The 27,063-nt window shown below is 41.2% G+C and overlaps 1 protein-coding gene across 1 annotated transcript in view; it reads right to left on the bottom strand.

The window, feature by feature from the left end:
- The window catches only part of LOC104585864 (O-fucosyltransferase family protein), a 44,194-nt gene extending 28,121 nt beyond the window's left edge, over positions 1–16,073 (bottom strand). Inside the window, exons 1-5 of the mRNA XM_010242881.2 lie at positions 15,743–16,073; positions 15,486–15,654; positions 2,238–2,316; positions 2,001–2,071; positions 1,071–1,159 (exon numbers count right to left, since the gene is read on the bottom strand). Of these exons, the coding sequence (XP_010241183.1) occupies positions 1,071–1,159; positions 2,001–2,071; positions 2,238–2,316; positions 15,486–15,654; positions 15,743–15,750 (416 nt within the window). The 5' untranslated portion in view covers positions 15,751–16,073. The remainder of the gene's footprint in view (positions 1–1,070; positions 1,160–2,000; positions 2,072–2,237; positions 2,317–15,485; positions 15,655–15,742) is intronic.
- Positions 16,074–27,063: the final 10,990 nt, after the last annotated feature.

The following is a 27,063-nucleotide window of genomic DNA, read 5'->3' on the forward strand; positions in this document are numbered from 1 at the left end:
TTCTTCTTCTTCCTCTTCTTTTCTCCATCTTCTTCCTTTGTGCTGCTGTTCTCTATTTCTCTTCTTTTCTCTCTAAATTTTACCAAGTTTATATCAGTTTTAGAGGACTGGTTTACATCTCAAACCAATGTTAATCACATAGAAAATCTGGGATCTTGTTCCCTCTAAAGTAATTTGGTAGTTATAGAATGAGAAGAACAGAAGAAGATACAATGGAAAGAAACTCTCTGCTGGGAAGACAGTCTCCAATTGGTTGTTCCTTGTTTCTGGAGCCAAGGTCTTGATGGTGAATGCAACCAACTTCAAAAAATAACTATGGATGAAATCCAATACCATCATAGAGGGTCCATAACTTCATATGACAACAGTCTTCCTAAGTAGACTCCAAAACATTCATATAAGCTACATGTTGATGGGACTACAAAGGGTCTTCCAATACCTATATGATAGTAAGAAGATGGAAACTCAACATGCTTCTACTTCTGATTTGTCCAGTTCTTCAAAGCTGGATATTTGAAAATGACTCCATTATATTGATCAACATGCTGTCAGGAAGAACCCAAATTTCATGATAATTTGGTAGTACTGGTTAATAGATCAATTGCTTATTCATACCATAGGAGAGTGCAATTTTGAAGCCAGCACCTTGGTTAATTCAAGATGTGATGCTCATAAAACAACTCAAAATCAACCCATCTGCCCCCTCCCCCCCCAAAAAAAAAAAAATAGAAGTAATAATAATAATAATAAAATAAAGTAACAATATGTACACACAGATAGAGAAAGGCAGGTTGAGCATATATAATGCACAGAGATACACATGGTGATCAACAGAAAGCAGACCATCAATATTATCATCATTCACCAAGATTGCTCTAAAATTTATCATATTATATCTGCCAGTATGCTTTCTCTCCATGTCTATCATAAGCCTCTTGATCTACCTTCTCTGAAGGCCTTCAAGATAATTTTTTTTTTTTCATACACTATAATCAAAAGCGAACACAATTAACACATCGATAGTCCATAACTAGAATGGAAACAGGTAACCACAGGTTGCAAATAGATACCTATTATCATGCCAGAAGTAGTTCGCATCCAACTCAGGGAGCACTAGTGTAGCATTCATGATTCGTGCAGCAAGAACCGCATTGCAGATCTAGAATAACAAATGAAAAATATGATTTTACAACTGACCATGGTCTAAAGCGTCCATGTTTTTCCTAATATTCCCACAGAATATATTAATTTCCCTGGGTCCCAACATGAAATATTACAGGAACCAACGTATTTCCCAATGGAAACTGCCTGTGCTATGTGGAGTACAAGAGGTATTATATCATAAGTTGGAACCCAGGGAATAACAAATGAATTTACAGGAACATTGAGATCTAGAATAACAAATAATATCACCTGGGCTATATTATTGATCAAATATATATATATCACCTGGGTCTGCACACTAAAATTTGATGCACTTGGGTTCGTCCAGCTCGGGCTGATCAATTAGCTAACACTAAAATTTGATATATATGTATATGGTTTACCAAAAAAAGTATCCATATATGCATTTATACATACAAATATGTGTCTATATATGAATACATGTATGTATATAGTCAGGCCAGACTTAGGTTGGGATAAGGTCAGGCCCGGTCAAGCTACCTAAGGGCTAGGCCTGGGCCTAGCCCGAAAAATATAAAAGCCCAAAATTTTGGGCTCAGGCCCAGCCTAAAGACCAAACTTCCAAGCCCAGTCTGTAAAATTGCAGGTTGGGTCAGTCCAGGCTCAAGTTGGGCCCACCCAAGTTGCACCCCTATCTCTTTAGATGAGTTCATCCAGTTCTCAATAATCATAAAGATATTATCAAGTTATACACATTCAACATTCAACCACGATATTTGAACAGCTTAAACAAAAAGCATTTTAGTATGAAAACAATCATATGTATGTATAAGTAGGAAAAAAAGTGAAAATGCTTGTAACAAGTTAGCACAAACCGCACTGCGTTGTTGATTTAGACCACCATTGCAACGAACCCGCAAATAACCATTGGTCTCAGTTGGGGGAGCTGCCATAAAAGAATGATGTACAGAATTCAAAATTGACAGGAAACAAATGCACATGCCAATATGTAAGGAAAGGTTAAACATGCTTGATGTTTGAAAAGAAAAGGTGTGTCTACTATATGAGATCCATAAGGAACAGATTTGCTGCGACTAAGGAAAATTACATACGAGGCCAATCAGATCGTGGAGCAGATGATGGTCTCCAACCACCTGAAGCAGCAGACTGCCAAAGGTCACCCAAACTGATCTGCTTAATTTGCAAATAAAATAAGGAAATCAATTAATGGAAATAGTTAAAAAAAGAAGTAAGCTAGTACAGATAAATAAAAACTGAAAGAAATAAAGTAGTATGCCATTTTCATCAGAATAAAGTTCAGATGAAAAGTAGTTTAAAGCAGCAGCCTAAATAACATTTTTTAGGAAAGATGGCATTCAATGTATACAATAACTGTTACTTATGTCAAATAAGCAATGAGAGGAAGAAAAATGTAACATAGAAGTGTCCCTCAAGAATTCATGGAGTGTTGCATTCCAACATATGTACAACATGGACATTTGATCCATTTGGGAGAGCCCATGCAATACTAGCCATAACTATTGATCAATGACTCTCTTCTAAATTTTTTTCATATGGTTCATGAGTTTAGCCCCATGATCACCTTTGTTTTTAAATATAAGAACCATGTGCTCTATTTCTCATTCATCTAGCATTTCCTATGTTTTCATTATCTTATTAGATGGTTTAGTTAACCATAATAGGCCTAATCTCTCATGCATTTTCAGATTTAATAAATATAAAAATTTCATTAAATAAAAATATACATTAAACATAAGATTTTATTAGAGTAAAGAAGATATGAAATAGGATGTGATGTTGAAAGAACAACACTAAAAGAAAGCAAGGACAAAGGCCACATGCCTAGACAAGAATATAATAATAAAATTTTATACAACATCATATTTAATGAGAACCAGGATGCTCCTAAAAGCTCTGCCAAAAGAATTCCTGTCTACATCCTCAAGTAGATTAAGATGGTGGGCATGTCACATGTGCAGAGATGACCATCTATGGAACCAGTGAGAAGAACTAGGGGCAGATAAAAGAGCATGGATTGAAAGAATGAAAATGGCATTTAACAGAATGGAATGGCAGAGCAGGATTCATGTAGACAACCCCATAGTTCAGAAAAGGTTTAAATGATGATGATGATCTTCAAGTTTAGGAAAAACCAAAATCTATTCAAGAATAAAGAAACCAATGTCTACACATGGTCCTAAGGAGAAAAGAATACTTCTGACTGTCTTCAAATATTCTTCCATTCCTTTCTCTCCAAAAGTTCAAACAATATCATAATCATACTCCAAAATATCTTTGCCTTCACACCACCAGAAAGAGAGGAATATAAACCAAAAGGGAAAAAAAAAAATCTCTTGCAGATAGGAACAGTTGAAGTTCCTCCTAAAGAGGAAAAAGAAATACTAGAATATATATAAATATACAAAAAATCCTAGTTGGCTCAGGTAGGGAGCTTTCCCTACACAAACCAACCTATTTCTGCCACATGGAAGGAATGGGATCTTAGGGCTGATCCAAATTGTCAAGCAGAAAGGGGACCTACTATATTTCCTACATATTCAATCCCACAGTCCACATCATCCATATGTATTGGTGGTTTTCACTTATTTTTGAAGAACATTGGACGGCTGATAGCTATGGTTGAAAATTCGTTGTCCAATTCGATTCTGGTGCATCCAGAATTTCATCAGACTAGCAGAGCAGAGTTGGGAGAGAACTTTTGGAATTTTCTTGACTTGATCAGTTCCTTGTTTCTTAATTTGTCTCCTGTAGTGTTGGTTATATAAGTTAAGGCTACGGTTGGGTGTTATCTTGAGCCTTGACCCCCCCCCCCCCCCCCCCCGTGGGATTGTAGTATTGGTGGTTTTCACAACTAAAATGAACCATTCAAAGTTATAAATTTTTTAACACAAACTTACCTATAAAGTGGACTTATTTGGATACATGACAAAGTGTTCATGCCAAAATCTTTTCCAGGAATAACATTAAGAGAGGAACTTAGAGACTCCTTATGAGTTACAAACTAATTTGCCACGTTGAAGATGCTTTGGTTGTAGAGGAAAGCTTATTAAACAAATCAACTAGCAAACCCACTATCACATTAAAGAGGCATCCTTGCTACTACTCTCAACCTATCATTTAGATGGTTTAGAGACACGCCAATTTGACTATTGACAGCCTTGTTAGAGAGGGTATAACAAGGTGCAAGTTGTTTTGTGGCACATATTGCTGAGATAGCTTGTACTTTTGAAGTTTTTATATCTGGTATAAGGTACATAATTTTTATGAGCTTTCTGCCTTTTCATTATTTACAGGGGCTTGCAATTATTCACTCTTTCCACTAATAGAATTAGTTTTTGTTACCAGTATCTTTTTTTATCAGCAATAATAATCATGAGATTTTATTAAAAATGGTAGTAAACCCCTCATCCCAATGGTTATGGTATGAAAGATACAGGTACAATACAGCCAAGTGTTGACATAAATAAAGAACTAACTCAAAGAAATAATCAAGGTCTACAAATGCATCTATAGAGAAGGTCCCCTAAAGTAGCTCATTTCTGGTTACCTTTCTAAAGCATCAGTCAGCCATTCCATTGGCTTGGGTGTCCATCTGATGCAAGAGTCTACATGTCAAATCTGGGATTTTCTAAATTTCTATGTATTTATTGATGGTAGGATTAATGTCTTCAGTTTTCAGTAGTTACTTCTGATTATGAATTATTTGCAGTTTTGTTAGTCGCATTAGGTGTTACCATATTATTATTCCTTATAATAAGAGATAGTTTACTTAATTGGATTAAGAGTTATATTGGCAATTCAAAGTTATATCAGTACGATAGAGTCATATTCTCAAGTAGGATGTCCTAATCCAAGTCCTAAGTCAACTAGAAATTGTCACATTTGAGTCTTTAGTCAAAGTCCTAGTCCAAACTTAACTAGTGTTTGTCATATTCCTAGTTAGAGTCTTATTAGTATTTCTCTGTGGGTTTTAGGGTAGGAAAACAAGGAGAAAGGGTAGGCCAACCTCACTACTTTACTTAAAATCCAAGTCCTAGTGATGTAGGATATGTAACTCGGTAACTCCAATACTAATTGATGTAGGACTACTTGCTCTGATACTAATTAATGTAGTACTTGAATATAGGGGTGTAACTTGGGCATGCTTGGGTTGGGATTTTGTCAAAATTTGAATGGGCCCGAGCACAAAGCAGTGTAAAATGCTAACTCGGGCCAAGTTATACCCCTACTTAAATGGTCAAAGGATGAGCGTAGGAAGGTTAGGATGTATCATGGATGACTTAAGACTAAAAACAAAGATTGGTTAGGTTATAAAAGGCCTAGGGACATATATGTAAGGTTTATATATTTATCATAGGACATAGAAAAACTTAAAAATAGGAAAATGATATTTCATAGGCAGGGTTAGAATGGATAGTTGTAGAGGGCAACTAAATTTGGTTATTTGGAGTACATTTTGAACAAAATGACAAAAGCCCTATGATTAGAAGAAATGTCAAAAACTGAGGAATTTAGAGTTCTAAGTGGAATTTCTGGATAATATTTGGAGTAAAAGGATGTAGGGATATATGGAGGTCTACAAATATGAGAGGGACTCGAAATGATTTGGCATAAAAAGACAAAATAGTCAAAATGGAAAAATTCTAGTGTTCTGGTGAAAATTAAAGAAAATTTGACCTAGATCAATTCCAGTCCTTTAAGAAGTTGAATGAACATCTATTGACGAAGCGCTTATTGTTGTTAATGGCTGTAATGGCTTCTTGAAAGATCAAAGAAAAATAGAGAGAGAAAACCCAAAATCACCTAATGTGGTGCTTAGAATCACTTACCATAAACATGATATGCAGAAAATCACCAGTCCTAGAACTAAGAAAAATAAAAACTACAGTGAAAATTCAGATCTGTACTGGTTTTAGTTCCAGAATAACAGAGAAAAAGAGAGGAGAGAAAGAATAGAAGGAAGAGAAGAGAAGAGAAGAAGAAGTAGAAAAGAAAGGCAGGTTTGAACAAGAGAAGAGAAATTTCTCTAGTTGTCCAGATTGTTATTTATAGGTTTCTAATTTAAAACATAAAGACAGTTGTGCCCCCTACTTAAGTGTGGGACTCAACCCCAGGATATAACAGATATTATACCACACTTAACATAAAGCAAAATGACCAAACTACCACTCTATAGTCGACTCTAACACTCCCCTTCAAGCTAGTGAGTATATGTCATATAGTCCCAGTTTGCTACAGTTGTAAATAACATCCACAATAATCTGAATTAAAAGAAAAGAAACAAGAAAAGGAGATTTAAGAGAGAAGTGATGGAGGAAGAAGATGCAAGAAAAGAAAGAAGAAGAAAGAGTAGTTGAAAAACTCTCTTCAGAAGGGTGTCCATTACTAAAAACAACAATAAAAAACAAGAAAACAGGCCCATTACTAAGGCCCACTACCTACTAACACAAGTCATAAATATAACTTAAAAAAATAAAGAAACTAAGACCCATTCAGCCCATTATCTCTACACTCCCCCTCAAACTGAGCATAGATATCAATCATGCCCAGATTGCTTACACAATGTTGTAACTTTGCCTTGGGGACACCCTTGGTCAGAACATCTACTAAATGTTGCTCTAAGCCAATAAAAGGAATGAAAACTTCTTCAGAAGCTACACTTTCTTTTATAAAATGTCGATCAACTTCAATATGTTTTATCCTGTCATGCTGAATTGGCTTGTGAACCCTAATCTGCATAGCTTGCAGATTACAAGTGTGCTATTGGATGAGTATAACTTTAGAGAGTGGTCAGTCTCAGCAAGACTGATCATTACCTCTCGTGACCTCACAGGCTATTTGGATGGAGACAAAAAGGAACCAAAAATCAGCAGCCTTGAATACACTGTGTGGCGCAAGGAAAATGCCACAGTCATGTCTTGGTTGCTGGCCTCCATGACTCCTCGGGTGGCCAGAACTGTTCATCACTTCCCTACAGCCGCAAAAATCTGGGAGAAAGTATCTAAGACATATGGCCAAAAGAAGAACAATGCCAGAATCTACAGGCTAAACCAAGACATTGCAGCCCTAAGGCAAGGAGACATGATTGTGGCAACATACTTTGCAACACTAGAAGGCCTCTGGGAAGAGCTTGACCATCACTTGATTTTGGATTGGGAAAATGCAAGGGATAAGGAGAGGCATGACAAGCAGATTGAGGAGGGCAGAGCCTTCAAGTTCCTGGCAGGCTTAGACCCTATATATGAAGGTGTAAGGTCACAGATTCTAGGGAGAGATGAATTACCTGAAATTCATCATGTTTACTACTTGGTGAGAAATGAAGAGGTAAGGAGAAAGGAGATGCAACTTGATTCCCAGACACAAGCAACAGAACTATCTGGAGAACATTCAGCCTTAGTCTCCACTAAGGGAAACAGATTTTCAGACAACAAGACCCTCAAGTGTACCCATTGTGGTGGTGAGAAACACACAAAGGAGAAATGTTGGGTATTGTACCCTCATCTGAAGCCAGCTGCTCTGAGAAAGGACAAAAGGCAACATAAGGGCCATACGGCAAGTGGGAATCTTGCCACCAACAGCAGTAGTGACATCTCACAGAGTACTCAGCCAGTGTCTTCCTCCACCACAAAGCAGGTTGATGATTCTGCTGGACCAAGTACCTTGGGATTTACAGCTAGTGAGGTAGAGGTTCTCAGCCGGGCATTAGCCCGACTGAAGAACAATCCTTTAGCTTCCACCTCTCTTGTCAAATCAAGTATAGCCTCTACATTTAGTGCAACTAGTTCCATTAATTCTAGCTCTTGGGTGATTGACTCAGGGGCCACTGACCATATGACACACATGTCCTCATTATTCTCCTCATATCATTTGTTGTCGGGCCAGGATAAGATGAGAGTAGCTGATGGGTCACTCTCCACCATCTTGGGAAAGGGAGTGGTTGACCTAAGCAAGGATCTCTCTCTTAAATCAGTCTTACATGTTCCTAGTCTTACATCAAATCTGTTGTCTGTTTCAAAGCTTACAAGAAATTTGAACTGCAGTATAACTTTTTTTCCCTCTCACTGTGTCTTCCAGGACAGATTGACGAGGAGAACGATTGGGAGTGGTCGTGAGTATGAGGGCCTCTACTATTTTGATGCGGATGTCAGCTCAGCACTGCAAGCTTCTGCTACTACTAGTCCAGAAAGTGTGGAGTCAAGAGCTAGGCTGCACTTGTGGCATGCTAGGCTAGGTCACTTGTCCATTTCTTCTTTAGCTATGTTGTTTCCCGATTTATGTAAGGGAATTCCGAGTCAAAGTTTAGTTTGTGATGTGTGTCAAATGTCAAAACAATGTAGATCAATGTATCCAATTTCTAGTAATGAAATACAAGCCTCTTTTGATTTGGTCCATTCTGATGTTTGGGGTCCTTCACCCATTGTTTCCATTGATGGCTTCCGTTATTTTATCAGTTTTATTGACCATTATTCTCGGTGCACTTGGATTTATCTGTAAAAGGACGTGAAGAAGTTCCACGGATAACTATGATGTTTTGCAAGATGATTGAAACACAATTTGGGAAGAAGATTAAACAATTCCGTTCAGACAATGCAACTGAATACTTTGAAAGATCCCTGAACTCATTCATGGAAGACGAAGGCATGTTACATCAGTCATCATGTGCTTACACCCCTCAGCAAAATGGAGTTGCTGAGCGCAAGAACAGGCACCTAATGGAGACAGCTCGAGCTTTACTTTTCCAGCACAATGTGCCCAAGCAATATTGGTCTCAAGCTGTCCTCACTGCATCATACCTGATAAATCGGATGCCATCTAAGGTACTGGGTATGAAGACCCCCTTCTCTGTGTTGTGTCCCACTCTTCCAGAATTTCCTCTTCCCCCACGGGTTTTTGGATGTACATGCTTCATACATGTGAAGGATCCAAAGAAAACCAAGCTGGATCCTAAGGCTACAAAGGGAATATTTTTGGGGTACTCTCCTACACAAAAGGGGTATAAGTGTTATGATCCTGTCTCCAAGAAAAAATATGTCACCAGAGATGTAGTCTTTTTTGAGTCTCAACCCTATTTCCAGTCTTCCCAGAATCCTCTTCAGGGGGAGACTAGTGGAATGGAAGAGGATTCTCAGTCTCCCTTCTTTTTTGTTCCCCTTTCATCACCTTCCACTACTCCTAGCTGTAACATTCCGGGTCAACCTAATGAGACTCCAGCTTCAGTTGATGCATCTGATGACTCCAGCAGACAAGAGAAAGAGATACTCACATACAGTAGAAGGAAAAAGGGCCCTCAGCTTCATGATTGCAACCAGTTGAACTCAGATCAATCTATCTCGGCAATTCAAGGTATTTCTGACTCTCTCAATTCAGAGTTGGATCTTCCTATTGCTCTCCGTAAGCCTGTTCGTTCTTGTACCACTCGGCATTCCATAGCTGATTATGTCTCTTACTCACATTTATCACCTGCCTATCATTCCTTTGTGTCTGCTCTTTCCTCTGTATGTGTCCCTTCCAGATATTCAGAGGCGGTATTTGATCCAAGATGGAAAGAAGCCATGAATGAAGAAATGAAAGCCCTAATGAAAGCAAGAACGTGGGAATTGGTGGACCTGCCAGAAGGGAAAGGCACTGTTGGGTGCAAGTGGGTATTCACAGTAAAGCACAGGGAAGACGGGTCAATTGAAAGATACAAGGCCAGACTTGTGGCAAAGGGATTTACACAAAAGGAAGGAATTGACTACAAGGAAACCTTTGCCCCGGTAGCAAAACTCAACACAATCAGGGTTCTACTGTCATTAGCTGCAAAATTCTCTTGGGAACTCCATCAGCTGGATGTGAAGAATGCTTTCCTAAATGGTGATCTACATGAAGAGGTATTCATGGAACCCCCACCTGGATATAATGTTGGAAAGAAGGTGTGTAAATTAAGAAAAGCTTTGTATGGCTTGAAGCAATCTCCCCGGGCATGGTTTGAGAGACTCTGTACGGCCATGGAAAAAGTGGGGTACACTCAGAGCAGTGCGGATCATACATTGTTTACAAGGAGGCAGGATGGAAAACTTACAGCTCTCATTGTTTATGTGGATGATATGGTGATTACTGGAAATGACGTGAAAGAGATGAAGAGGCTGAAGGAGTTCTTAACTTCAGAATTTGAGATCAAGGACCTGGGAAATCTGAGATATTTTCTCGGAATTGAAGTTGCTAGATCAAGAGAAGGAATCTACATATGTCAACGAAAATATGTGTTAGTTCTCCTAGAAGAAACAGGCATGATGGGGTGCAGGCAGTAGACACACCAATAGAACCGAACCATGGATTACAAGAATCAATGGGTGAGGAATACTGTGATAAGGAAAGGTACCAAAAATTGGTAGGAAAACTAATATACTTATCCCTCACTAGGCCAGACATTGCCTATGCAGTGCATGTTGTCAGTCAATTCATGCACTCACCAAAGTCTCCTCATATGAGAGCAGTGGAAAGAATTCTCAGATACTTGAAAACTTGCCCAGGGAAAGGAATTCTATTCAAGAAGAACAGTAGACTTGAAATTGAAGCCTACACTGATGCTGATTGGGCTGGGTCTGTTGGAGACAGAAAATCAACCTCAGGTTACTGTACATTCTTGGGAGGAAACCTAGTTACATGGTGCAGTAAGAAGCAGAATGTTGTGGCTAGATCAAGTGCAGAAGCAGAATACCGAGCTATGGCACATGGGGTTGCTGAACTCTTATGGCTCAGAACTCTCCTTAATGAGCTTAGTATCAAGACTGAAGGTCCTCTCAAGTTGTATTGTGATAATAAAGCAGCTATCAACATTGCCAACAATCCCGTGCAACATGACAGGACAAAACATATTGAAATTGATCGACACTTTGTCAAAGAGAGAATTGTTTCAGGGGAACTCTGTGTGCCTTATACTCCATCAGAAATGCAGATTGCAGATGTATTAACAAAAGGGCTGGCAACTACAAAGTTCAAGGACATACTTGGCAAGCTGAACATGATTGATATCCATGTTTAGCTTGAGGGGGAGTGTTAGAATGCTAGAGTGTATTCGGCTGATAGGGTCTCCTATTAGCCCATTCTTATGTTAATTTTATCTTGTAACTGGGCCTTTACTAATGGGCCTAATCCTGTTTATGTTTTAAGTATTCTGGTTGTCCCATTACTAATCAGGGGTATACAAGTAATTTTATTGTACTTTGCACTTCACTTATATTTAAATAAAGGCCTTGTCGACTGCTAACACAGCTCGACATTCTCTGCATCTAAGAAGTTCATCCTCTTCTGTACTACTTCGAGTTCAGCTTCTTAGTTTACAAGTTGTTCCTCTGGTTTTATCTAATGAAAGTTACCGTTTCCTATCAAAAAAAAATTAAAGGATAAAATAAAAGAAACTTTGATCTTTGCAAAGAGTTGCCAAATAAAGTCTATATTCAAGAGATTGAGATTCCACAACAACAAAAATTGCTTTAATTTCAAGTTGAGGAATCTAAGAACACTAAAGAGTATGTTGGTTTACCAGATTCTTTGGAGGAAAAAAATAGAAACTTCCTTGGTTTCACACAATTCATTAGAGTGCACCATTGTTATGGACACACCACCGGGCAGCACACTTCGGTGCAGGCATAGGCAGCAGCACGCACTGCCAAGAGCGCCGCACAGCAACCCGACAGCGCGCCACACGCACCGCTCGGCAGCGCGCAGCACGCACCGCTCGGCAGCGCGCACAGCAACACGCACCGCCAGCCGCGCGCACGCACTGCGCGGCAGCGGCACCGTGCGCACGCACCGCGCGGCAGCGGCACCATGAGCTGCGCACACGCACCCGGCAACAGAGCGGGGCCCACACGATAGCTCATAGGGGTGGGCCCACCCTTATTTGGACATGTCAAAAGAACTCGCTGCCAGCCTTATCCTCATCCCTTATCTTATCTTATCTTTATCTTATCTTAAGTAAGAGTGTGTTACCAATTACAGTAGATAATTAGGAGTTTGAGTTTAATTAGGAATTTTCTTTTGTAATCTCCTATTTAAGGAGCTACGAATTGAAATAAAAGGCATTCAGTTTTCGCAGTCAAGAAAGAGAGTAAGGAGAGTTCGGGTGATCTCTTGGACAAATCACCCATTAGGAGAGTTCAGGTGATCTCTTGGACAAATCACCCACGAGATAGTCAAAATAGGGCCTGTATGCAAGGCCAAGGGCAAGGAAAGATCTGAGGTTCCTGCGATGGAGCAACCCGTGACGCGATCCTACACTCGGGCCCATAACATTTTGGTATCAGAGCCAAGCGTCATGGGCGACATGGAGCAGCTATCGTCCAAGGTTCACGAGCTGGAACACCGTCTCGCGGAGAATCATGCGGAGGTAAGAGAAGTTAAAGAGGACGTCAGGTAACTTCGGCGTCTACTGGAGTTATACTTCTCCACCAGGGAAGGAAGCCATGAGGGGGCAGCCACTAACCACAGCCGCCGCCCAGATCGAACAGAGGGCTCCGGTGAGCGACAGAACGACACACCGACAGCAGCAATCATACCCAAATACAGTCGTCTGGAGTTCCCCTCATACAGCGGCAGCGGCGACCCACTCGGCTAGCTGTACCGTTGTGAGCAATTCTTCCGCAATCAGTGCACGGAAGAGAAGGACAAGGTCAGCCTGGCAGCATTCCACTTGACCGATGAAGCACAGCTCTAGTTCTACCGAGTGGAGAAGGAAGAACCAGGCCTTAGTTGGGGCCAGTTCAAGTCGTATTGCCTCCTCCGGTCCGGGCCCCCATTAATGAGCAACCCTTTGGGGGAGCTCATTAACCTCAAGCAGACCGGGACCGTCGCGGAGTATCAGCGGCAGTTCCAGACCCTTCTCGCCAGGGCCTCGTCAGTACGCCCAGACCAGCAGGTGGATATGTTCACAGCTGGTCTAGCCGAACCATTGAGAGTGGATGTAGAGATGCAGAGCCCGCCTAACCTGGTCACGGCAATGAATTTGGCCCAGGCCTTCAAACGCAAACTACAGATTAGCCGAGGGCCGTTCAGCATGGGATGCCCAACAGCAGCTTGGACAAACCCGAAGCCTACGGAAGGAGGGTCTTCACTGGCAGCCAACAAGGAACCCCTCGGAATGGCCCCATATCCAGCAGCCAGCCCAAAACGGAAGACACAGACAAGCACCAATTCCAGATCAGCATCCAGTGTGGGGAGTAGCAGCGGTACACCCCCTATTAAGCACTTGTCTAGGGCGGAGATGGCAGAACGCAAGGCAAGGGGGCAATGTTTTAATTGCGATGAACTCTACTCAACAGGGCACAGGTGCAAGAGACTTTTCTGCTTCCTGGTGAAACAAGAGGAAGAGGAGGATGAACCCCCTCCATGGGAACCCGATCCAGGAGGGCAAAGCCATTCAAGATTCCTTTGAGGGTGTCTTCGACACCCAATTCGAGCTTGAGGACAAGCTCGTAGTCCGGGAGGGGTGTGATGTTATGGACACACCACCGGGCAACACACTTCGGTGCAGGCATAGGCAGCAGCACGCATAGCGGGCCGCCCAGCAGCACGCACTGCCAAGAGCACCGCACAGCAACCCGATAGCACACCGCATGCACCGCTCGGCAGCGCGCAGCACGCACCGCTCGGCAGCGCGCACAGCAGCACGCACCGCCAGCCGCGCACACGCACTGTGCGGCAGCAGCACCGCGCGCACGAACCCGGCAGTAGCAGCAGAGCGGGGCCCACACGACAGCTCATAGGGGTGGGCCCACACTTATCTGGACACATCAAAAGAACTCACCGCCAGCCTTATCCTCATCCCTTATCTTATCTTATCTTTATCTTATCTGAAGTAAGAGTGTGTTACCAATTACAGTAGGTAATTAGGAGTTTGAGTTTAATTAGGAATTTTCTTCTGTAATCTCCTATTTAAGGAGCTACGAATTGAAATAAAAGGCATTCAGTTTTCGCAGTCAAGAAAGAGAGTAAGGAGAGTTCGGGTGATCTCTTGGACAAATCACCCATTAGGAGAGTTCGGGTGATCTCTTGGACAAATCACCCCCGAGATAGTCAAAATAGGACCTGTACGCAAGGCCAAGGGCAAGGAAAGATCTGAGGTTCCTGCGGTGGAGCGACCCGTGACGCGATCCTACGCTCGGGCCCATAACAACCATGCGATACAAGGTTTCTCAAAACCCTACAGAAAATAGACTAAAGAATCCAATGATCAAGATACAACTGATCTGGTTGTGAACACAAGAAACTCCAAATGAGCTATGTGCCAATAAATAGAATAAAAGTCTAGAAACCCATCTAAGTATATCTACTGATTTACAACTACTTGCTATTGATGTGATAGTTCTACCAAAATATTCAAACAAGCAAGATGATAATCCTAGTATGAAACACCTTCTATAAAAGCTATATATATATATATATATTCGGGTTAGCCTCAGCTAACTCCCCCACAGTTGCAATTTCATTTCCTTTCACAGTAAGTGACCCCAATACATCTGATCCCTCAACCCCTGGTTTTGCCAATTCATTTGCCAACCCATTGGCAGAACGAGGTAGCCATGTTGCATTTGCTCCTAGGGCTTAGTTTGGAAGGAGTACAAATACAAATATGTACTGTACAAATACATACAAAATAATACAAAATACAAGGATTTGCGCTCTACATATTTGTATTTATACTCCTTCCAAATGGAGCCTAACTCACAATATCTTTTCTATTTCTCTCACAGCATATATCTATCTCCAAGAGATTTTCTGATTTCCAGTTAACCATCCTGTTAAAACTTAAAACTCTTGAATCTCCTTCAACTCCCAGATTTCTAAAATTTGGCCCTTCTATGCCCATGGAGATTTGATTACGTGAAGGAGCTTAGTCTATACTACGAAATTGTTGAAAAGGCTTTGGTAGTTTTCCTAATTGAAGTTTTTTTTTTCTTTTTTTTATTTTTCATTGGTTTACAATCTACCCGTCTGCGGAGGTATAAGACTCTTTCTTCAAGTTTACGCTTAGCTGCTGATGAGAAATTTTTTTCATTCTCTGATTCTGAAAAGCATAGGGGAAATACGCACATTATCTTTGCAAGCATGTCCACCATTTTCTTATCTAAATTCCATCTAAAACCAACTTAAGTCGTATACGAACTGTGTTTCTGCTAAATGTATTAGGCAAACATTCTTAATTCCACTCATGGATTACCAAAATATCGAGATCCCCTTCAAGAATCAAATTCACGAAAAGAGAAGGCCACAACGGAGAACCCGCAGTAAACAAACAATTAAATAGTCTGCATGACACTGAGCTTGATTTAACGAACCTTCGATCCATAGTCTGCAGTGTTTCCTTTCATCGTCGAGAGCAGAGAGATGGTACAGATCAGCAGAACAACGACTGCAACCGACAACCGCCCCAACAGTCCCCTCATTCCCCCGCTCAGTTGCTTCAGTTGCCTATGCCCCCCTCTCCTTCCCAACGCATCTCCAGCCCTGCAACACGAGATCCAAATCAAGCTCTACACAACTGAAGAAAAACATCAAAATGTGATATTGGATCGAGAGAGATGGAGATGCAGACCTCCTCATTTTTATTGCTATTCAGTTCTGATCCAACGCCTGCAACGTCTAATTCTCGGTAACAGAAATGAATATCTTCTGATAAAACTAGATCTGGTGAACTGCGCAGCGAAGATGTTCGCGCCGAAGACGTCGTAAATCGTGATTGAATTATGTTGGGAACTCTTCTACCAAAAAAAAATGTCGGGAACTCGATGTTACGGTGAATGCCGATGAGCTCGAATCCTCTACTGCATCTGTAATCTAATCTGTAGTTCTGTATTATTCCGTAAAAAAAATATCGCCACGCGTTTTCGACTGTTATACCGGAAAACTTTAACCAATCAACCGGTATCGAAAAAAGTGTTAACCAGGTGGTATTCATCAATATTCACGTGGTGGTGTGCGGGTGGTATCGAATCGAAATTTGCTGCTCATAAAGCGCACTTCACACTTACTTCACAGTCGCATCCCACCGTGTATTTGAAACATCTCCTTCTAACTAATAACACAAGGTACGGAAGATTGTTTCCATGTGCGGTTGAAACATGAGGTCGGTGTGAGGAGCGGTGTGCAAGAAGCACATTCGAATTCGGTGGTATCATACCTTTCGGTATCATATATTTTATATTTATTACGGACATGAAAATAAAACTTGCATTTTGAAAATAGGCCGACCTGAATCGGTCCGAAAGAAGTAGGTAAGAGAGTATGAGTGAGGTGGTTCTAGCCGTGTAGGACCACTTTCGTCAGAGGAAATCCAAAATAAAAAGTGCTAAACCCGATAGCTAAAAAGCCTGTTTGGAGGGTTGAAGTTTTCATTGAATTGCTTTTGAGAAGCCAATAAGAGCCCGTTCAATTTTTTCATTTTGATAAAGGGGAAAGTTGGTTAATGGGATTTTAATTCCTATTGATTTAGATATCTATGTTCTTTTTTCAATTTTATGTGGGGTTCATGAAAAAATTATTTTTCCCCACAGTAAGGGCCCTCAAGTGGGTAAGTAATTTTTTCACCTTGAAAGAAAATTCCAATACTTTGATGGGACAAAATTGCCCTTTTAATAATGGCTTTTTATGGTTAAAATGGTCATTGTCATATTTACCTGAGAAATAAAATAACATGAGTAATGCACTTATTTGAGTAAGTATTTCCTAGGAAACATTTACCTAAGTAAGTAATTTCACAAAAAGTGAATGGGATCCAAAATAAAGAAACTTGAGAGGAAAGCCAATTTCTTAGGGGTAGTCTTAGTTTAGTACCTAAACTTTAAAATGTGCCACTATAGTACCTGAACTCTAAAAACTATCAATTTAGTCCCTGCCATTAGCAGCCCATTAGTTATCTATATCACATGATAGCATGTACGACTTAAAACTTTTAAAAATATCAAAACTACCCTTCAAAAGAAGGCACTGTTCATTGTCTTCTACCTTGAGACTGAACAAGAAGAGGACATGTAGTTGCATTGGTGCTTGATTCTCTCCATCCACTTGATTGTCTTTAGTACAGCTCCGCTCCTAGTCCATGTTCTAACATTATTCGTACATAAGTGGATGGACAATGAATTGAGTCGTCTTCCATTTATTACAAAACAATAGGCCATATTCTAATGCTATTGCGTTTTCAATGGTGGAAAGAATCGGAACCAAGACCCTGGAAAGATGGCATTGAGGTTGTTATGAGGCTCCTAAGTTTGCTCGCTCATTACATTGTTTCATTTCTATAGGTGAAAGTTGCAAAAACCTTCAATAACAGGCCTAATGGTGGAAATTACAGAAGGTAAAAGCTTGCTAGAGTCTAAGAAGAAAAGGGAACAAAGTCTTCCCTTTTACTAGTGATGAGGGATAATTTGGCCCGACCTGTGATATGATGACACGTAGAGCGACCTGTCAACCTCATGACACTTTAGCAGTCCAAGTCGTTTTGGGTACCTCAAGTCATTTAGCTAAGACCGAGGCCTAAGCAGCTCGTCACACTGACCTACCGAGGATGCCACATAATCTCCTTCTAGAAGTGAGCCAATTGTCTCCGATCTCTTCGGGATCACACCGCATGTCAATAGATCTTATCCTTATCCCGCCCAGATCGAAGGAACTCGAATAAGCCTTATCCTAACATGTCAATAGACTCATGTTAGTTTTAAATGTTCAAAGCCATTGGATAAGTCTGAGGAGATTTATCCAGCCAAGGCTGATACTGGTGTGCCGCCAAGTGTTGGGATGGCCTGTCTTGGCCACCAGGGTAAGACCCAAGGCACATGCAGTATGGGATTACTCGAATCCTTGAACCGAACCAGATTTCCAGTATTGCCCTGGACCTTAGAGACAGATGGGCAAAACTGGAAAGTTACACCTGACCCCTAGACTTGATTACGATACTTCACTAAGTGTCGGATCGGGCTATCTTTGATATGCCAATCAGTGAGATCCTTAGCGGGGGTCAAAACCTGGGCATGTTGGGGCAGTTTGAGAATTAATCTGAGTGGGTGATCATATTGATAGGATCAGCCCCTTTGTCGGACAAAGGTAATGATCGGGAATGCACTCTCTCTGATGGAAACCAAATTGCCGGCAATATATATATATATATATATATATATATATATATATATATATATATATATACGGTTTCAAATTGCAAATGGTTTTAATTCCAGGGATCCATGTGAGTGGAGAGTGCAGCGTTGTTCCTTGCAGCCGAGGGAGAGGTCCTCTCTTGTCTGGCAATGCTTGATCATTATGGAATGAGAGGTTAAGTGTAAGGCCATTTAGGATAATACCTGATGGGCTAATCTTGCACCTACCCATAGTCCCTGGGTTTTTATAAGATGGCTTGGCCCAGGGACCACTTAGTGTAAGTGTTGGGCCCATAGGGTCCATATGATGGGCTCAGGGGTTCACTGGGCTTCTCAGTGAATTCGGCTAGGCCTTGTAATAAAGGCTGGGCTGAACCCATGTGGCTGGTGTGTAGATCAATGCTTGGGTCCCACGCCATACAAAGAAGCCCAACTGGGCCGCAAATTGGAAACTAATTGAGCACTGATTATTTAATGGGCCAAAAGCCCATTTCGAACTGGGCTAATATGATCACCCACTTTAGGGGTGGATCTGAGGTTAAGGTTAGCAAAAGGATTGGGCCTTTAACCTAATCCACTCTAGGAGACCAAATTCAAATCAGATTTGAATATGGTAATCTCCTGATAAGATCAGGAGTTAGCTAACCTAATCTGCAGATAAGATTAAGATCATCCCCTATCCAGATGCTGATTTGGATTGGGATAACTCCTAATTAGGAGATTTCTTAAGAAAGAAGAAAAGAGGAGAAACCCTAAGAGAGATACAACATAATTCGAATGTAAGGTTTTGAGCAAGAAAATTTGCTGCGAATTGAGATAGGATCTCATACACTCCAGAGAGAAGAGAAGCATTCTTCGCCATCTTCATCTCAGGAGTTCTCCTCTAGTCGCCACCATTCTCTGAAAAGATTCGATCTTTGAAGAAAAGAAATCAAGAAATCAGTTCTTGATATCAAAGAACTGAAAAGTTTCGGTGCTCAGTGTTTCTAGAGGATTCTTGTGAAGGATTCAGTGTGTAGGACGCACTTTGTTGGTTCCGTTCCACATATTGCTGTCATCTTTAGCAGGAGCAGAACTTGGTGTCCTCTTTGGGCGTGAACACCAACTTTGGGAGATACTTCTTGTCTGGATTAGGTATATATCCTCCCTTGTCTTTTGGTTCAGATTTGGTTTGATTATGGTTCAAGTAGGATCCTTGAATATTGTATTCTAAATTTAGAGAATATGATTCCCAGTTGGAAGAAGGTTGGAAAATATTTGAAATTTGTTTACCCATTCCGTAACCTCTTTGGCGTCCATAAGATGGATCTTACCATTCTTTCAGTGGCATCAGAGCCACAGGTTCGAATCTTGAACCAAGAAAATCAGATCTGAACCTGCGTAGATGAGTAGAAGTTGTTCTACCAAGATTTGCGCAGATTATTTTATTTTTCCAAGAAATTGTTTCTTGTTGAGGGCAATTGATCTGAAATTAATTTTATTAAATCTAAAATTTATTTAGAACTATTCTTTATTTATTTTGATTTAATTGACTGTTTGAACCTGGAGATCGAAGTGCTGATTTGGTGCAGATGGTCTGCGCAAACCTTTTTTTTTTATTATTCATTCAATTTGGTCTGTAAAATATTTTTTTTTCTAGACTGAATGTATAGGATTTGATCAAGAATGTAATTAATTAATAGAAATAGGATTTCCGTAATTTTTTATTTTCTTGATTGAAGAAGAAGGCGGCGCTGAAGATTTGCAGCTAGAGAGATCATTTTCTGTGATTTGCAGTTTGTGAAACAACAACCCTAGTAATTAACCTCTATTTTGCAGGTGGTGCGAACAGTCCATATTTGATTTATGATTGTCTAAAATCAAAATTATTAATTTTAGATCTTTCATGAATTAACTCTTGAATTGAAAATCAGTTTCGGACAATTTCAGACTAGATTGAACCAAAACTGTTTGGACCGAATCTAGGGTTCGAAGGGGACTGTTTTCAGTCCAATTTTTCTCACACTTGCTGTTCCAAATCTGATGTTCAATTGCATGGATTAATTTGGCCCACCTGTAAAGCCCAGTTTTAAAGGGTTAAAACTACAAAAGTCCACTCTTGTGAGAAAAGCTATATGGGCCGAACTGCCAACTGCGATTCAGCCCATATACCTAGACAACATTAATTGTTAATGTTATGAATTTTAATTGGGCTGATTAATGGGCTTTACAGTAGTTAATTGATTGGATCAATTCTTCCATATCATGCGATGTGTGGATGTTTGATGTGCTGCGACCATGGGCCATAAGCACTTGGCCCATGATGACTCGTTAGTGGCTCTTGCGCACACCATGGCTGAATGCACATCATTGCCATGGTGTCCCATAAGGTCATTGGATGACCCCTCCTTTCTTGATGGGCCCCACAACCCTGAAAAGGGACGCGTGCGGAAACCCTAGCCGATACAGGCCCACCAGAAATATGACTTTATGAAAGTCAGTGGGAGCCACTTTGGGTTGACCTAAATTAGAACTAGGGCGTAATTTTGTTCCCTCTTGCAAATATGAGTGCATGTGATAGGGAGATCCATATGATGGACACTTTAAAGGCCTTCCGTCATTAGCACAATGATGGGTCCTTTAGTAATGAGGAAACACACCATAAAATTGGGCTATCCATTTGCTGTTGGATCTGTCAGAGTGTTTCATAAGATGATAGGGGCGTCATAGACCGATGTGGGAGGGGCTTCACCAGAAAATGGGAACTCTCTCACGGTACCTTGGCATAACCTAAATATGATGGGTGAGCACTCACTGGACAGAAAGGTTTACCTGAAAACGGATCTGAACCTTGTTTGACAGAGGCCAAAGGGAAACTCATATGATGAGTGAATATGATCCGTCACAGAAAGGTGGTGGGGTTTTGCAGCTGAAACAGTTGGCTTCACGCACCCTATGTGATTTCCCACATTTCCAGAGACATTTCGCCGTCTCCATCACAGAGACAGGAGGGAAATCTCAGAGATGAACAAATGGGAATGGAACATAGATTAAAAGCCATATCTATGTAGGTAACATGAATCAAACTAAGGTTGTGGACTAACGTCTTTGCTGTTTTACTAGAAAATGGCAAACGGTCAATTCGCAAAGCTTCTAGACGATAACAAGCTTAAGGGCCCAAACTATGCCGACTGGTACAAAAATCTTATGCTGGTCCTAACTTCCGAAAAGTTAGATAAGGTAGTGAAAAATCCTGCCCCGGAGCGTCCGGGTGATAGGGCTTCTGAGGCCCGAAGGAGGGAGTACCAAGATTGGGAGGATAAAAACTCCCTTGCCCGCTGCTTTGTCATTGCCTCACTAGACAACTCAATACAGAGGCAATTCGATCAGATCGAACTAGCCAAGGACATATTGGACAGTCTAAAGACAATGTATGAAGAGCAGAATCGTTCTACTCGATAGAAGGTCTTGAAACTGTTCATGACCACGCAGATGTCCAAAGGGCAGAAAGTTCATGACCATTGTCTTCGGATGATGGGCTACATTAATGAACTCGAAGCCCTTGGATCCAGGCTAGATCTTAGCACACAAGTAGATGACATCCTGAATTCTTTGCCCTCTTCCTTCAATGCGCTCACAATGAACTATAACATGAACAAGATGAATGTCAGTGTCAAGGAACTCATGCTGGAAGAGGAACTGTCCTGCCTACCTGGAATCTAAGAAAGGTAACATTGAAACTTGTGTCATAGAAACTAATATGTTACTGACTTCTGTGTCCTGGTGCGTTGACTCCGGGGCTTCAACTCATGCGTGTAGCTCACTGTAAGGGTTCAAAGTTAGCAGAAGACTGAGTGAAGGAGAAGTGACACTGTTCTTGGTAACGACTGCAGGTGTTGTAGCTGCGGCAATAGGAACTGTAGAATTAGTCTTTAGAGAAGGAGTATTTGTACTTAAAGATTGTCTTTATGTACAAAACTTGAGAAGAAATTTAATTTCTATTTCTAAAATGTATGCTGATGGATATACTGTTTATTTTAGTAATATGATTACTGTTAAATGGAATAATAAATTCATCGCATGCGGGGAACTGGAGAACGGTCTCTATGTTCTACATCCTTCTCTAGAAACTAACTTAACCGAAACTACGTCGGTCGAAAATCCCAAGAAAAGGACTCGTGATACAGTAAGTCCCACGTGCCTCTGGCATTACCGACTTGGCCATATCGGTGTTGACCGAATCACAAAAGTGGTAAAGGATGGTCCTTTGGATTTTCTAATTGTAGAAAATCTTCCCACTTGTGAGCCTTGCCTCCAAGGTAAGATGACTAAGCGACCATTTAACGGTAATCCTGAAAGATGTGCATGCACACTTGACCTAATACATACTGATGTATGTGGCCCCCTGAGTGTTAGAACTCGTAACCAACACGTGTATTTCATTACATTTACCAATGATTATTCTCGGTATGGTTATGTGTACCTAATGAGACATAAGTCTGAATCCTTTGAAAAGTTCAAAGAGTTCAGACAGGAAGTCGAGAAACAGTTAGGGAGATAAATTAAGGCCCTTCGATCGGATCGAGGTGGCGAGTATCTCTCTGACGAATTCAGTGACTACTTGAAGGTCAATGGGATAGTATCATAGTTAGCTCCTCCTAATACACCACAGCTAAACGGATTTTTAGAGAGGAGGAATAGGACCTTATTGGATATGGTCTGGTCACTTCTCGTGCACTTAGAGTTACCCACATTCTTTTGGGGTTTTGCATTGGAGACTGCGATATACATGCTGAATAGGGTTCCAACCAAATCAGTTCCGAAGACTACCTATGAGCTTTGGACCGGAAAGACCAAGTGTAGGGCACTTGAAGATTTGGGGTTGTCCGACATATGTTAAAAGAATGAGTGCGGACAAATTGGAATCCAAGACAAGCCATTGCCTATTCGTAGGCTACCCCAAGGGCTCAGTGAGATAGCTATTCTATGACCCCGGAAAACAGAAAGTGTTTTGTAGCCGAAATGCCCACTTCTTGGAATAGGACCTCCTGCTACACCTCAACTTAATGGTGTTTCAGAGAGGAGGAATAGGACCTTGCTGGACGTGGTCCAGTCACTTCTCGTATGCTCAGAATTACCCACATCCTTTTGGGGATATGCATTAGAGACTGGTATCTACGTGCTGAATCGGGTTCCAACCAAATTAGTCCCGAAAACTCCATATGAACTCTGGATTAGAAGGAAGCCAAGTGTAAGACACTTGAAGATTTGGGGTTGTCCTGCGCATGTTAAAAGAACGAGTGCGGACAAGTTGGAATCCAAGACCAGTGGTTGCCTATTTATAGGCTACCCAAAAGATTTGGTGGTTATCTATTCTATGACCCAAGTGAGCATAAAGTGTTCTGCAGTCGAAACACACAGTTCTTAGAGACCGATTACATCCTGGACACCCATCGTCAGGAAATAGTTCTTGATGAGGAGAGCTCAGGAGCAGTGAGAGATGTCCCACAAGTTCCAGGTAGCAACCAACCTAGAAGATCCACTCGGGTATCCAGGCCACCAGTCTGATGTGGTTATGACCAGGATAGTTACCTAGTGAAGGCCTTGACTAGTGAGGAGGATCCCGTGACTTATGCAGAAGCTATGTTGGACATAGATTCCCAGAAGTGGGTGGAGGCCATGAGAGCTGAGATGGACTCGATGGAGGCCAATGGAGTCTGGACTCTAGTAGATCCGCCCTCCGGGGTGAAAGAAATTGGTTGCAATCGGATCTACAAGAGGAAGAAGGGCCCCGATGGCAGAATTGAGACCTACAAAGCTCGTCTGGTGGCGAAAGGGTATACTCAGAAAGAAGGCATCGATTATGAGGAAACTTTTTCGCCCGTGGCCATGCTTAAATCCATTAGGATCCTGCTAGCTGTAGTAGCGTACCATGACAACGAGATTTGGCAGATGGATGTCAAAACCGCATTCCTGAATGGAGATCTTAGTGAACATATCTACATGCAGTAGCCACAAGGCTTCATTGCTGCTGGTCAGGAACACATGGTATGTAAACTTAATAGATTCATATATGGACTTAAGCAAGCTTCTAGGAGTTGGAACATCCATTTTGATTCAGCCGTCAAAACGTTTGACTTTGAGCAGAATCCAGATGAGCCCTATGTTTACAGGAAGTCCTGTGGGTATAAGATCACCTTTTTGGTGTTGTACGTGGATGATATCCTACTCATTGGAAATGATGTAGGAATGTTGATTTCGGTCAAGGTATGGCTTTCAGAGCAGTTCTCCATGAAAGATCTTGGAGAAGCTTCATATATACTGAGTCTTCGACTCTATAGAGATAGATCGAAGCGGATAATTGGATTATCCCAGGCTGCTTACATTGACAAGATTGTCAAAAGATACAGCATGGAGAACTCCAAGAAAGGAAACGTTCCTTTTAGGCATGGAGAGGTCCTCTCTTGTCTGGCAGTGCTTGATCATTATGGGCTGAGAGGTTAAGTGTAAGGCTATTTGGGATAATACCTGATGGGCAAATCTTGCACCTGCCCATAGTCCCTGGGTTTTTATAAGATGGCTTGGCCCAGGGACCACTTAGTGTAAGTGTTGGGCCCATAGGGTCCATATGATGGGCTCAGGGGTTCACTGGGCTTCTCAGTGAATTTAGCTAGGCCTTGTAATAAAGGCTGGGCCGAACCCATGTGGCTGGTGTGTAGATCAATGCTTGGGTCCCACGCCATACAAAGAAGCCCAACTGGGCAGCAGATTGAAAACTAATTGAGCACTGATTATTTAATGGGCCAAAAGCCCATTTCAAACTAGGCTGATATGATCACCCACTTTAGAGGCGGATCTGAGATTAAGGTTAGCAAAAGGATTGGGCCTTTAACCTAATCCACTCTAGGAGACCAAATTCAAATCAGATTTGAACATGGTAATCTCCTGATAAGATCAGGAGTTAGCTAACCTAATCTGTAGATAAGATTAAGATCATCCCCTATCCAGATGCTGATTTGGATTGGGATAACTCCTAATTAGGAGATTTCTTAAGAAAGAAGAAAAGAGGAGAAACCCTAAGAGAGATACAACATAATTCGATCCTAGGGTTTTGAGCAAGAAAATTTGCTGCAAATTGAGATAGGATCTCATAGACTCCAGAGAGAAGAGAAGCATTCTTCGCCATCTTCATCTTAGGAGTTCTCCTCCAGTCGCCGCCATTCTCTGAAAAGATTCGATCTTTGAAGAAAAGAAATCAAGAAATCAGTTCTTGATATCAAAGAACTGAAAAGTTTCAGTGCTCAGTGTTTCCAGTGAAAGAATGGTAGGATCCATCTGATGGACGCCATAAAGACTGCAGAATGGGTGGGCGAATTTCAAAAATTTTCATACCTTCTCTCAATTGGGAATCATACTCCCTAAATTTAGAATACAATATTCAAGGATCCTACTTGAACTATAATCGAACCATATCTGAACCAAAAAGGAAGGGAAGAATTATACCTGATCCAGAGAAGTAGTATCTCCCAAAGTTGGTGTTCACGCCCAAAGAGGACACCAAGATCCGCTCCTGCAGAAGATGACACAGCTGTATGTGGAACGGAACCAGCAGAGTGCGTCCTACACACTGGATCCTTCGCAAGAATCCTCTGGAAACTCTGAGCACCAAATCTTTTTCAAATTCTTTTGCAAAACTGATGTCAAGAACTGATTTCTTGATTACTTTCTTTTTCAAAGATTGAATCTTGTCAGAGAGAATGGCGGCGGCTGGAAGAGAACTCCTGGGACAAAGATGGCTGAATAGCTTCTCTTCTCTCTAGAGTCTGTATGAGATCCAATCTCAATTCGCAGGATGCTTTCTTGCTTGTACAAAACCCTTAGGTTCGAAATCTGATATTAATCTTAGGGTTTCTCCTCTTTTCTTCTTGATTAAGAAACCTCCTAATTAGGAGTTATCCCAATCCAAATCAATATTTGGATAGGGGATGATCTTAATTCTATCTACAGATTAAGTTAGCTTACTCCTGATCTTATCAGAAGGTTACCAGATTCAAATCTGATTTGAATTTGGTCTCCCAGAGTGGATAAGGTTAAAGGCCCAATCCTTTTCTAACTTTAATCCTAGATACGCCCCATAGATGGGTGATCATATCAGCCCAGCTCGAAATGGGCTTTTGGCCCATTTAAGTGTTCAGTGCAAAACTAGTTTCCAATCTGCTGCCCAGTTGGGCTTCTTTGTATGGCGTGGGATCCAAGCATTGATCTACACACCAGCCACATGGGTTCAGCCTAGCCTTTATTACAAGGCCCAGCCGAATTCACTGAAAAGCTCAGTAAACCCCTGAGCCCATCACATGGACCCTATGGGCCCAACACTTACACTAAGTGGTCCCTGGGCCAAGCCATCTTATAAAAACCCAGGGACTGTGGGCAGATGCAAGATTAGCCCATCAGGTATTGTCCTAAATAGCCTTACACTTAACCTCTCAGCCCATAATAATCAAGCACTTCCAGACAAGAGAGGACCTCTCCCTCGGCTGCAAGGAACAGTGCTGCACTCTCCACTCACATGGATCCCGGGAATTAAAACCATTTGCAATTTGAAACCGTATATATATATATATATATATATATATATATATATATATCATATTTAAATTTTGCAAAACAAAATTCCAACGATTGAAATCAACTACCGGTAGTTTTGTTTCCATTTGAGAGTGCATTTTCGATCATTACCTTTGTCTGACAAAGGGGCTGATCCTGTCACTATGATCACCCATTCAGA

This window comes from Nelumbo nucifera, chromosome 3 (assembly GCF_055504915.1).
Source record: "Nelumbo nucifera cultivar China Antique chromosome 3, China Antique-T2T, whole genome shotgun sequence".
NCBI classification, from domain to species: Eukaryota; Viridiplantae; Streptophyta; class Magnoliopsida; order Proteales; family Nelumbonaceae; genus Nelumbo; species Nelumbo nucifera.